This window comes from Urocitellus parryii, chromosome X (genome assembly GCF_045843805.1).
Source record: "Urocitellus parryii isolate mUroPar1 chromosome X, mUroPar1.hap1, whole genome shotgun sequence".
NCBI lineage: Eukaryota > Metazoa > Chordata > Mammalia > Rodentia > Sciuridae > Urocitellus > Urocitellus parryii.
Window position 1 is genome coordinate 87371863 of NC_135547.1, and position 14135 is coordinate 87385997.

General features: G+C 34.0%; 1 protein-coding gene across 12 annotated transcripts in view; it reads left to right on the plus strand.

Annotated features, from left to right (window-relative positions):
* The window catches only part of Huwe1 (HECT, UBA and WWE domain containing E3 ubiquitin protein ligase 1), a 141837-nt gene that overhangs the window by 42663 nt on the left and 85039 nt on the right, over positions 1–14135 (plus strand). For all 12 annotated transcript variants that reach the window (XM_077793592.1, XM_026407399.2, XM_026407403.2 and 9 more), the window contains 2 exons: positions 1222–1374; positions 13418–13480. In XM_077793592.1, coding sequence (XP_077649718.1) covers positions 1222–1374; positions 13418–13480 — 216 coding nt within the window. The remainder of the gene's footprint in view (positions 1–1221; positions 1375–13417; positions 13481–14135) is intronic.

The following is a 14135-nucleotide window of genomic DNA, read 5'->3' on the forward strand; positions in this document are numbered from 1 at the left end:
AAACAGTTATTACACTGTATTATTAGGGAATACTGACAAGGAAAAAGGTGTGCATGTTTGGTAGAGATGCATTTTTTAAAAATATTTTTTTAGTTCTAGATGGACACACAATATTTTTTTTAATGTGGTGCTGAGGATCAAACCCAATGCCTCACACATTTGAGGCAAGCACTTTACCACTGAGCTATAGTCCTAGCCCTAGAGATGCATTTTTTAAAAATATTTCTGATCCATGGTCGATTTGATCAGTGGATGCAGGACCCAGAGCTATGTATGAAATGCATATTCATAGCATCCTTTATCTCCTTGAAGTAGGCAAAGAAATCAGTGGAATTTTGATTTGGTCAAAAATCACTATAAGAAGAAATTGTTTCACTGTAGCTCAACGTTGGACTTTTCATCTCTATTAGTTAGGTACCCCATTATTTTTTAGGTGTGTTAATTTTTCCAAAGAATCAGTAAATAAGCAGAAAGAAAATAGCTTAGGAAAAGATTTAGGATAAGTAAACAATAGCAAGCACACAGGTCTAAGGAGTGGATAAGCAATTTGTTGAAGGTGAAATAGGTATGATACACAAGGAAGACCATGGTCTTTAGGGAAATCAGCAAATCAAAATACCTTGATTCATTTCTAGCTAAATTACATGCTGGCTTTATATCTGACCAAATTCTTCAATATAATGATGAAATTTAATGTGTTTAAAAAGCAAAATAGTTACTCAGGTTACTTTTAAGCATACACTGTAACTTAATAGTCTTATTTTACATAATTGCCACCAGGTGTTGATATCTTTTGTTTCTATTTGAAGGACACTATGTTTTAATACTTGTCATAAATCTAGTAGGAGTATAGAATTATTATAATACTTTCAGTCCAGTTGGAAACTTAATGTTCTTGAATTCCACATGTGTATTATATCACATTTGTCTCTTTTGTAATCTCTTCCTTCCTATGGGGACATCTGTGCAATTTTGAATTGCTATTTACAGATTTTACTTTTCTTGTACTTTTTGGCCAGCTGCTAAATTGTAAACTCCTTGTGGACAAGGTTGGATGATGTAGGTTCTCAAATATTTATAATTTGTATTGTGAGCAAACTTCTTGATTGCTTTGTGAATGTTGACAATTAACATTACATTAGCATTTTAAGTTTGGCATTTTAAGTTTTCAGGGTTGTGTGTGCCTGATTCCTTGAACTTTGCCCTGTTTTCTCCCTATAGCATTTGACAACTTTGTTGGCTTCTTCTGATATGCAAGTGGTGCTGGCAGTCCTTAACCTTCTATATGTATTTAGCAAAAGATCAAACTATATCACACGTCTTGGATCTGACAAGAGGACCCCACTGCTAACACGGTTGCAACATTTGGCAGAGGTGAGTTTGGGTGAAGAGTGGAAGAACACAAAAATTAGAACATATAGTCCTTTCAACAGGTGTTTCATGTAATATCAAAGTGGATCAGAATTCTCTGTGTTAACTTTCTTAGCTTAATTGATCAGATCTATCTGGGGCAATAGCTAAATCCCTCCCACCCCACCCCACCCCCCAAAAAGTGAGTGTTCTTAGTTATTAAGTAGTAATTTTGTGGAATACACTTGTAATACCAATGGCTCTGGAGACTGAGGCAGGAGGATTGCAAGTTTAAAACCAGCCTCAGCAAAAATGAGGTGCTAAGCAACTCAGTGAGACTCTGTCTCTAAATCAAATACAAAGATAGTGCTAGGAATGTGGCTCAATGGTCAGGTGCCCCTGAGTGCAGTTCCTGACACCACCCCACCCCCCTACTCAAAAGAAGTAATTTTGAAGGATTTTGTGAATTTTTGCAGGCAAAGCAGAGATTCTTCAAATCTGGCTGCTTCGATTCTGGAAAAAACTTTTAGAATCAGATTCTACATAACAAAGTATAAATCAAGATCTGAATTTGAGTCTTAGCCCTGCTTATTACCTCTGATAACAGTTTTCTTATGGAAAGTTTAGTAGTATATCTATCCTCAGAGTTGTTTTAGAATAAATTTGTGGTAATTAGTGCTGTGGTTAGCAGTTAGTTTATAATTGTAATCCTTGTAATTGAAGTCAAAAGCTTTTACAGGAATGTTCGATTCTTTCAAGCTATTTTCCAATATTCCTAGAGGCTTATTGATAATTCATACTTTGGGTTTGAGAAACAGCCATTGATAGTGTCTTCAAAGAAAAATGTAAAGGCTCATTTTTAAAAGATAACTTAATGGTCACTTCACAATTGACATAATTAACAACACAATTTTGGGGCTATTTTTAGATGCTATGATGACTTAAATCATTTTTGTATGATTATGAATATAAATTGTATAGCAAAAATTCTAGGACATAGGAGAGAAAGTATAAACACCACACCAATCACCTATAATACACTCCAGTATGGCCTCTTTTAAAATTTGAACATTTTTACTTAATTCACAAATAATGTATATATGGATGTACCATGTTTCCTTTTATATTTTTAAATTTTACTTAAGTTTTTAGTGGTGCTGGGGAATTGAACCCAGGGCTCCACACATGCTAGTTGAGCACTCTGTCACTGAGTTACACGCTTACCTCTATAATCAGTTTTCTTTCTTTTTTTTTTAAAGAGAGAGTGAGAGAGGAGAGAGAGAGAGAGAGAGAGAGAGAGAGAGAGAGAGAGAGAGAGAATTTTTTTAATATTTATTTTTTAGTTCTCGGCGGACACAACATCTTTGTTGGTATGTGGTGCTGAGGATCGAACCCGGGCCGCACGCATGCCAGGCGAGCGCGCTACCACTTGAGCCACATCCCCAGCCCCTATAATCAGTTTTCTTAACATATAGTAAACATTTTCTCACATTATTAAAAGTGCAAGGCAGTTCAACATTTGATCTCCAAGTAACAGAAGAATCCATACCTCAACTGATGCTTCAGAATCATTTGATAAAATTCAGCACAACTCTGAGAAAGGAAAAGAAATTTTAAATTTATTTATTATTCGTTATTTCTTTCTTCATCTAAATTTGTATGAGAGGTTCTAACCAATAGAAGAGAAAAGAAATGAAGATTATGAGGCACTATATATAAAGGCATTATCCATCCACAACTAAAAAAAAAAAAGGGTACTTTAAAAAAAAAGAAAGAAATGAAGACTGCTTAATAGAATTTCTTCTTTAGAGGTGTTGGGGTTGAGTCTTTTGGTTCCCTGGTGAGACAATATAAAATTATGTGAATTAATAGAAAAATAATGAGATAGCCAAGAAAAAGATCAATACATAGAAACAATTAACTTCTCTGTGCATTACTAGTAATGACCAATAAAGAAATGATTGGTTAAAAATACCCAACTTATCTGGGCACGGTGGTACAAAGATCACAATTCAAAGCCAGCCCCAGCAACTTAGTGAGACTCCAAGCAACTTAGTGAGACCCTGTGTCTAAATAAAAGACAAAAAGTGCTGAGAATGTGGCTCAGTGGTTAAGCATGTCTGGATTCAATTTCTACTACCAAAAAAAAAAAAAAAAAAAAAATTTCACAGTATGAAGTAGTGTCTATGAAATAAGCTCTATTGGGTAAAACTTATGAACGTAAGAAAAGATGATATGTGATCTATTATTGGGGAAGGAATTTAGATCATTAAAGAATAAACCAAAAGTTAAAATTTTGAATATTATAATAAAAAATAAAGACTTCCTTTTCAGTGAAAAATGTCATCACTTAGTGCTACTTCTTGGGCACTTAGACGGGAACGTAAATCAATACCTTCTACCTTCATTGAGAAAAATGTCACTTGTACTTAATAGTGTGCTTATTGATGTGGTTAAATAACATTCTGGTACAAACTCATTTTATCATGGACTGGTAATACTTTCAAACAATTGGTTGAACACAGCTGTTCTGTGGACAAAATTAAGCAGTACTGTCAAAGACCAAAGTCAGCAGACCCATGGTAGATTGAGAGATGTTTAACAGTGTTTAAAAACTGACACAGGACTGTATATCCGAGGAATTCCTCCAATTCAACAAGGATAAATGAAGGATGTAGATAGGTGGTTCATATACCAGGAAATCCAGCATGTGAGTTCATGCCCAAACTCATTAATAGGGAAATAAAAATACAGCAAGATGCTTTGAAAGCATCAGATTTGAGAAAATTAGAAAACTTTATAATGGGCAGTGTTGACAGGTTTGTGAGCCTATAGGAACCCTTATGTATTTCTGATAGGAATGTAGACTGATACTTCTGGGTATATATCACAAATATGGTTTCTTGTCATTCCATAAATGTGACATATGTCAGAATGTTGTGTCATTGTTCGTGGTAGTGAGGAGTTGCAATCTACCCTAGGATCTGTCATAAGTAGATTAAATATGTAAAAAGTGGTACATGGACATGGTAATATGTAACAGAAGTAGCAAACCAAATGCACATAGGAACCTCCGTAGCTTTTAAACAGTTCTTGGTAAACAAAAAAAAAAGTGTTTACTGCTTCATACTGTTTCTGAAACTTAAAAATATGTGCACCTGAAGTAATATTATATAAAATATATAAGTTGAAAGTGTATATATACATAAAATATATAATTTAAGTGTTGCCAGTGGCAGGGAAAAGTAATCTGAATGATCAATAATGGGATAGATGGTTATATAAATAAGTAAAAGAAAATAAATCTAAGCAGCAATAGTTAATTTCTATTAGAGCAGTAGACCTTTGCTTTTTGTTAAGGTAATCTAAGTAGAGACATACCATTTTTTTTTTTTTTTGCATGGAAAGATTGAATATAGTAAAAGGCCTCTGATGAAATCAGAATCAACAGGTGGTAGATTAATTATTTTAAAAATCTTGTTATAGCAGGAAATGTTTAAAAGTAATTGTTGTTTAGACAGTTTCCAAGTAGGGCCAAAGACTTGACTTTGAGTAAGAAAGTCTGTTACCTCAAAAAAACTGATGTAATAATCTAAATGAACCTGAATACAGAATGCTTTATTTTTTTATGTTTTTCCCCTGAATATTTCCTCCTTAATTTGACAACTGTTTTTAAATTTAGTACCTTGTCTTTTAGTCTTTTTTTTTTCCTCTCCCAGTGCTTGGTATTTATCCCAGGCCCTGGGTCTTAATAAAATAATTCCCCTTAGTTTACATACCTTTCCCATTTAAATCATTGTTTTACAAAGTGCTAGAAATTATATAATTATAATACATAAAACAGACCTAACATGAATTGGGGGGAGACACACCTGACTTGACACCCATACAGTTAGTAAATTGGTAGGAGCAAAAGAATGCCTGCCATCAGTGAATATGTTGAACGAACATCATGAAGAATGCACTTGATCTAATTGGCTAAGTGGAGATCTATTACATCAACCAGAAAGTATCTGAATCAGGTTCGTTTGCTGTTATAACAAAATGTAAAGCCACAGCAGTTTTAAAAGTTTGACACATGGTACAGAAATAGACAAACATTTTCAGAAGGAAATAACCTCATATTGCTTATGATGAAAATTGTAGGACAGTTGGATATTTGAGGGGAAAATGTGTTTAGATCCTTTCTTCTACCACATAAATCCTGGAAACATTTATTTAAAGGTAAATACTAGTTACTTTTGAACATCTTTGATAAGGAAAGTCAAGGGAGGTAGAAACATTATTACAAATGCTGACAGATTTGATTTTGTGAAAATATAGGATTTCTTTATGATTAGATAATTAATACAATGAGGGAATAATATGTACACAGCTCCTACAAATCAATAAAATGGATGTAATTCAGAAAAAATGTATGCAAAAGCATATAAACAGTTCACAGAAGAGATTCAGTCAATAAAACATGAAAAGATCACATTAGAAATTATTGTACAATACACAGTGAAGTGACGTTTAACCCTTAGACTGGCAGTAATATCTCATTGGCTGTGTTTGTGGAAAACAAGTATGGTCTGTTGGCATATGAATAACCTTTTATAAGGTTTTGTGACAGCATCTTTCATTTTAAAATGTGTACATTTTATACAGCAGTTTCATCTTAAGGAAACTGTGTACAGATGTATTTAAATACGCACAAAAACATATGTTTAAAAGATTTCTATTGTAGCCTTGTTTAAAAACATTTTGAAATACTTATTTATTTATGTGGCGTAATCCCATGTATGACATAGAAAGATCTGACTGAAATGTTCTCTAAGCAAAAACTGCTAGTTGTCTATATAGAGAGAGAAAAGGAAGTACATTTGGGAAGAAGATAGTTTCACTTTTTATATTCTCAATATATTTTCTAGGTAGAATGTGTCTATTACATATTACTTTTACAGTTATGTATAAGTATTGGTGAAGGCTCTGTGCAGATATATTTTAATGACTATTATGCTACATCATACTTTCTTTTAATAAACCATTACCTGATTTCATACTATTAATATATACTCCTTAACACTCTGAGAGTAGGAATTATCCCCATTTTACAGATGAGGAGTGTGAGAATTCCCAAGGTGATGCGAATTCCTTATAAATCTTCACAATGAGGAATTGATGAAACTGATTTGAATCCTGATTTATTTGCTTACTCGGGCCATATCCTTTCCAAGGGCTGCACCATATGTGATGTTTTTGAGATTTCAAAGTAAGCTTTACATTTAATAGAAGAGGACTCTACAGTTAATTTGTACTTCACATAAGAGTCACAATATCACCCAAGGGAATTCAGCCTGCTTTTAGAAACTGATTATCACTATTTCATATCTTTGTTACATTGAATGTTCTGACAATTCAGAAAGTAAGGGTTAAGATGCAGAATGTACTTTTAAATGACACACATGAATATTAAAGTATGAATTTTTGTCAGTTTTAGTTTTTGTGGAAGGTAGTTCCATTTTGTTCCTTTGCATTTTGCAATACTTCAGCCTTTGACAGGTGCACTGCCTTTTGTTCTGGTTTGGGCTAACAGAGAGTATAGATCAAGGTTGGTTTCTAGTCCTGGACAATTTGGAATCTTGACATGTGTAGTATACTGTTGCCTTTGGTCTAATATATTTGTGTGTTTGATGCTTTGGTGTGCTAATATAGTAAAAGAATCTTGCAGGTTTAAGGGAAGATAGTATTATCCTATGGGTTTAGTAACAGTAGCTCCTATTCCTAGTACCCCTTATTAAATTTTCTTTTTCTTTCTTTTCTTTTCTTTTCTTTTTTTTTTAAGAAAAAGGAAAAAGTTGTATTCCTTTGCTAGTGAAGGAGCAGGAGCAGGGGTGTTTTACAGAAGTGATTCAAAGACTATATTTCACATGTTTTTGTTCGAATTGAAATTCTTTTGTTATTTTTGGAGGTAGCCATTTTTGAAATCTCTGGTGCCTTCCCCAAAGTCTAGATTACTTCATTCCTACAGTGGGTGTGTGCTCAAGGACAGATAATTGAAAGGATGGGGAAGAAAGGTAATCCTGTTTCCCCTGAGATTAGGGAGAAACAGGGAGCAGGGAGAGAGGAAGAGAAAGAAACATGTCCATTTTAAAAATAAGTTACAGGGCAGAACAACAAGGGCTATATTCAAAGCATAAAACACTGTTACATTTCTCCACCCCTCCTCATTAAAATTCAAAACCTTAATGTTTCTCTAAAATGTAGAATTTCCCTAGAAGTATATTTTGTGGGTGTGGGCTGCCTTTCCTATATCTTTGGATATATAATTCCAGTTCTTATAACAGTGATATTAATAGAAATCTTGATTTATGTCTTTTCATCTTCTATTCAGCCTCCCGAATATGAAATACTTTTTGTTATCCCTGCTTTGTGCAACAAATATGCATTCACTTGCATGTTGAGAAATAAAGACTTAATTCTGTCAGTAAATCAAGTTAATATTGGTTTCTCTAACTATAAAATGGAAATCGTAGTATCTGTAATATTATCTTGGAAATCTCTAATATCTTGTATTACTCTGAATAGAACCGTATAATAATCAACATTACCTAGATTCATCTTGTTGACAAAGTAAGTTTTTCTTCTAATAAAAATGTGTTCAGTATTTTAAGAATGTAGAAATACACAGAAGAATATTTATAATCATGCTGTATCACTTTGGTACATTTTCTTAGTCTTTATGTATATTTTATTAAATGACTCAGGTATATACACTTTTATATCCCGGTTCATTTACTAAATGTGTTAGCATCAGTGTTATTTCCATATAAACTTTGTGTAAGTTTATAAGAATCCATTTTTTATATTTAATACAATGGTACTATTCCGTGAATTTAACAGTCACCAACATTCGTGAATCAAGTTTGGGTTGGCCTTTTAAAGGATTTAATTAGAGTGGCTTGGTTCTTTTTTAGGTACCAAGGATCAAACCCAGGAGTGTTTAACCACTGAGCCACATCCCTAGCCCATTTTAAAGTATTTTATTTAGAGACAGGGTCTCACTAAGTTGCATTGGGTCTTGCTAAATTGCTGAGGCTGACTGTGAACTCTTCCTGCCTCAGCCTCCTGAGCCACTGGGATTACATTGCTTGCACTGTTGATGGATGATATTTTAACAGCTTGCTCACTGTCCAGGGGGCAATTTAGAGAGATCCTACCTCATCAAAGTAAAATCAGGGTCTACTAAGTGAGTTCAGTGTTTAAAAACATGAATCTATAAAAGCATTGACAGAAATAAAGTATAACTGCATGCTTTTATGTTGTTCAGAATGGGGAAGATCTTTTCAGGAACAAGATTAATACCATGACAGAAGAAAATTTTTTTTCTGTTACAGTATGACCCTCTTCTGTGTGTGAATATTTTAAATACTGTCAAATGATGTCAACAGTGGTTATCTCAGGTTTCTTCATATTTCTCATTATTTGGGTAATTTCTAATATTTTTCTATTATGAATAATGCTGTAGTGAATACCTTTAATGCATGAATATTTAACAATATTTTACAATAGGTGTTTTCCATTAAGTTCTTAATGAATATTGGACCTGTACTTTACACATTGTTGTCTCATTTAATTCTCAGAAGGATGCTTTAGGCATCATTTTCTCAGTTTTGAAGTAAAGGTCACAGAAATCAGTCACTTGTTCCTGGTGTTGAAGATGAGCATAGCTCCCTCTTTAATCATTCCTGGTTCACTGATTCCTCCTACTTATATGCATATTTAAAATGAAAGAGAAAGCAAGAGCAGACATCTTTTTTTTTTTCCTGCTCTGTCTAGCTAAAGATTTGTCTGTTTTTGTTAGATCATTTAAAAGAACCAATTTATGGTTTATTTTATATTCTTTTGTATTTATCTTTGGTGTTTATAGTTTCCTCTTTTCTGCTTGTTTTGGGGTTTAATTCTTTTTCTACTTAATTGAGTTTAAGTTACTGATTTATTTCATTTTAACCCATTTATCCCATGATTTCCAATTCTGTGCATATTTCACAAAATTGACACAAGTGCATTAAAATAGTTTAGAAATCATAATCTGGAGTGTATAATCCTTTGTATATATTCTCAAATGCTTTAATTGTTCACCCATTTTTTCAACAAGAAATATTGCAAGTGATATATTTTAAAAAGTTGTACATCGCCCAGTACCTTTATTTTGTTTATTTTTTTATGTGGTGCTGAGGATTGAACCCAGTGCCTCACACATGATAGGCAACCATTTTATCACTGAGCCACAATTATAGCCTGCAAGTAGTATATTTATTCTTAAATAAAGTTTTTAAATAGGTGTCCTAGATGTGGAACAATGAGACTTAACAGGTCAATGTACATACTTTAATTTATGGCATATTGTGTTTTGTTTTCATTCATTTTAAGGAATTTTCTAATTTCCATGTTTTTTTTTTCTTTGACCCATTGGTGGTTAAGAATGTACTTGTACATTTTTGTTACAGATTTCTGATTTTTTGTTTTCTTTGGAGAAGATATTTTGTGTGATTTCATTTGTTTTAAATTTGTTGAGGTTTTTTTGTGGCCTAACATGGTCTATCTTTTAGAATGTTCCACATGTCTTGAAGATAAAGTATATTCTATTGTTGGATGAAATATTCTTTATATGTCTGCTAGTTAATTTAGTCTTTTTTAAGTCTTCTGTTACCTTGTTTGGATTTTGTCTAGTTACTTGTGCTTGCCCTGGAAATTACAGCAAGTGTTAATTCATACTTGTTAATTCAAATTAATACCAATTGCTTTTAATTGTAAATAAAGTATTAGCTGTTGCATTGCTCTGGTTCACTTCATCCATTTTATGTTGTTGTCTTCATCCAAATTATGTATTTGTATATTGTGTGCCCATCAATGCAGTTGCATGTTTATTTTTTTATGTAGTAATCTTTAAAAGCACATTTTTAAAAAAGGGAGTTCTAAACCAAAAGTACATTAATACGGAGTTTTTCTATTTATCTATGTAGTTAGGTTCTCAGTTTCTTTGAGTGGATTCTTGTTCTGTCTAGTACCCTTTCATTTCAGCTTGAAGGACTAGCATTTCTTCTAGGCAGGTCTGCTTGTAGTGGCTTCTCTCACAATTTTAGAAGGATAGTTATGTAATATATAGAATTCTTGGTAATTTTTAAAGCCCTTTGAATATGTCATCCCACTTCATTCAGGCATTTATGGTTTCTGTAGGAAAACCAGTTGTTCTTACTAAAGATCCCTTGTGCTTAATTTAATAATAAGTCACTTTTCCTTGCTGTTTTCAAGATACACTCTTTGTCCTTAGCCTTTGTCAGTTTCATTATAATGTACTGTTCTCTAGGTTTAAACTTCCTGGAGTTCATTGAACTACTTGGATTTGTAGATTCATATACATCTTTTGTTAAACTTGGGAAAATCTCAGCTATCATTTCTTTAAATGGCATCTCTGTCCCTTTCTCTTCTTTCCTCCTAGAAATACTGATGCATACGTCGGAACTTTTGTTAGTGTTCTACTAATCCATTAGATTTTTCTTTTCAATATACTTTAATCTGAAGTGATCTATTTTCATGTTCACTGTTTTTCTTCTGCCTGCCCAAATCTGCCACTGAATCTCCTTACAAATTTTTCATTTATGTCATATCAATTTCTCTCTCTTTATTGATATTCTTTGGTGAGACATCATTCTTGTCATTTTCTTTAGTTTGTGTGTGTGTGTGTGTGTGTGTGTGTGTCTGTGTCTGTGTAATGATTTCTTGATCTCCTTGAGCATATTTTAATGTAATTTGTTTTCTGTCTTTGTCTATTGTATCCAATGTCCATATTTTTTGAATGGTTTGTATTTGTTTTCTCTGTGTATAGGCCATTTCTCTTGTTTCTTTGCATGCCTTATAAATTTAAAATCATTAAGTCCAGTCATTGTGGTTCCAGATACTCCTCACCTTACATTGGGGTTATTGCCAATGATCCTAACACAAAGTCAAAAAGTTGAAACAACATTGAGCATCTACAATTCCATAAAGTATGTGTTATGTATTGCCACTGAATTAAGCTATAGTAGCTTAGTGATCATGTAGTGATTTGCTTTAAACACCTAGAACCAAAAAATAAATTAAAATCTTCTGGTCTTTGTAGTGAGCTCTGTGTGATTGTTGGGCATGCTTTTGCGATAGCCTTACTTGCATAGAGCCTGTCAGTCAGTCACAGGTGGAAGGAAGCTCAGGGACTTTCTGGAGTCTTTGCCAAGAATGTGCTAGGACTGTCATGAAACCTTTTAGGTTCCCAGTAATGTGTGAAACTTTCCAAAACCTTCATTCCACTAAGCATCTCATACTTCAGTCTTTCTTCCCAAGCCTTTTCAGTTTGTTGTTTGCTTGAACTGTATGTCTTAATGTTTTCAGCAAGTTCCTTCCCTTTTCCCCACCTGTAAGAGTTCCATATTAGGCTAAATAATGGCAAGCCCTTTGAGCTTGTTCTTCAGGAGTATACCAGACCAGCCAAAATGACCACAATTATTTGAGAGTTTCATTTTGCTTACTACAGGAATATGTCCTTTTCTCTAAGGCTGCTGTGAGCTGGGGTGTGTGGGTTAATTATCATAAAGCTCTCATACTGAGATTCAGCTGTTTTTGTTTTATTTAATAAGGCATTTCCTGGTTGCCCTAAACTTGATGAGTTTCCAGAGTTGTGATAAAGTTGATGGCAAAAGTTTTTGCCAACATATTCACTAGTTTTGTGAAAGGATGGATGGTTCCTTGGGAGTCCCCTGCTCTGCCATTTTCACTGTCATCACTCCCCCAGAACAGTCTATTGTTAACCAGCTGGGAGACAGGAATTTCCCTGTGTTTAGACAGGGTTTCTAACCAGGGTTTCCACTAGAGAAGAAAGCCTTAATGCTGTAATGTATCCATTGTAGGTAACAAAATGTCTTCTGTGCTTGAAAGTGGTACTAGTGGTATACCATCCTTTGGATAATTAATGAGATAGTCACCATTTTTCTGTTTATTCTTTGTTTTATATATGATACCTGAAGCAAGAAAGGCTACCAGTAGTATGAAAAAGCTTATTTCTCAGTGGATAAGCAGATTGTTTGGACCCCTATCCCCCAGGTTTAGAATAGCATTCTATAATGGAGACCTCTATGAATGGCAGCTTCAGTACTTAACACCATTTATTTTAAAGATTTCATTGAGAAGTGATAATATGGTAATAGCATTTCATAATGAGGACACATTTAGATATAGAGAGGATATGCACCATATTAGGATGCAGTGATATCCCAGGTGATTGACCCACACTGGGTTCAAGTGAACATATTAAAGACATGGATTTAAGGAGCAATTTTGCTTAAACCATGGCAGACATGAGTTACCTACAGAAGTAAGGGAAGCATGGAAGTGATTTACTTATATATTTGTAGTTATGATGACTGGAAAATATTTAGGCTTAAAATACAATAATAAATATAATGCTAAAATGATATTTCAAATGCCATTGAAGATGTAGTCTGGTTAGATTATATGGCTGGATTTTGGATTTGGAAGAAATTGAGCCATTCTCCTTAATACTTCAGGGTCTTGTTGGTGAGCTTTTAGACTTTGGTGACAAAGTACAACAATAAACAAGGCAGAATCTTCTGCAAATTCAGCTCACTTCAAAAAGAGGGGTCCTAGAAATTGAGTGATTTCACTCTGATGAGGAAGGTGATCAAGGCAAGTGCGTAAATGTAGGCCTGTTGGGATATTACTGAACTGTCAGCAGGCATGGGTGCAGGCATGTGGAATGCAATGGCTCACTGTTGCTGCTTGCATTCTTACCAGGAGCAGCCTCATAGAACTGTGAAATTGATCTCACTGAAGGAATCTCCTTTAGATAGACCATCTTGCTTTGAATTCTAAGTTCTTGCTTTTATATTGTTCCCTCTTTGTGTTTGACCTTTCACATTTGATGTCTTCTCAATAGAATGCTGCAAACAACTACGTACTCTTAAATATTTTGTACATATAAGCACATAAGACTATATGCATTGTCTTTACACTGTCTTTTTCCTTTTCCAAGAGCTGGGGTGGAAAAGAGAATGGATTTGGACTTGCAGAGTGTTGCAGAGACTTGCATATGATGGTAAGTAACCTTCTAGGATGTGGGTGTCTTGGCAGATCTGTGGTCTTTCTACACCTTACTCTACTTAATATCAGGACTTAAGGAACCTGCAATCAGTTGAGATATAGCAGGAAGGAGTCTAATAATGCTTGGACTCTCAGTGTGCTGATAGTAGATAAAGAATCTCAGATACAGCTCTATATGCCCATACCTATTTCTTGAGTGGGAAGTTTCATTTGTTGAATTAGTTTGAAAATGATTTTTAAAACACTGAAAGTACAGTTGGTTGAATTGTCACACTGGAACTATCAGAACTCTGGGCAGTATTTAGGAAGGGCTATTTGGAAAGCAATTCTGCTTTTAGGATTATTGAGAATTTAATACTGTCCTTTATGCGTTCATGTTTACCCATCTATCTTTCACCCATGCTCAGGTTTTGTGTGCAGGGAATCCTCCCCTCTGTTTAGACATGTTATTGTGGACTCACAGACCCAGTTGGATTTTCGATAACAGTTCTGTGCCTAGTGTATATTGACAGTTGTCATGTTTTTTGTTTTTAATTTTTATAGCTGTTGATACACCTTTATTTTGTTCGTTTATTTATATGCAGTCCTGAGAATTGAACCCAGTGTCGCACATGCTAGGCAAGTGCTCTACCATTGAGCCACAACCCCAG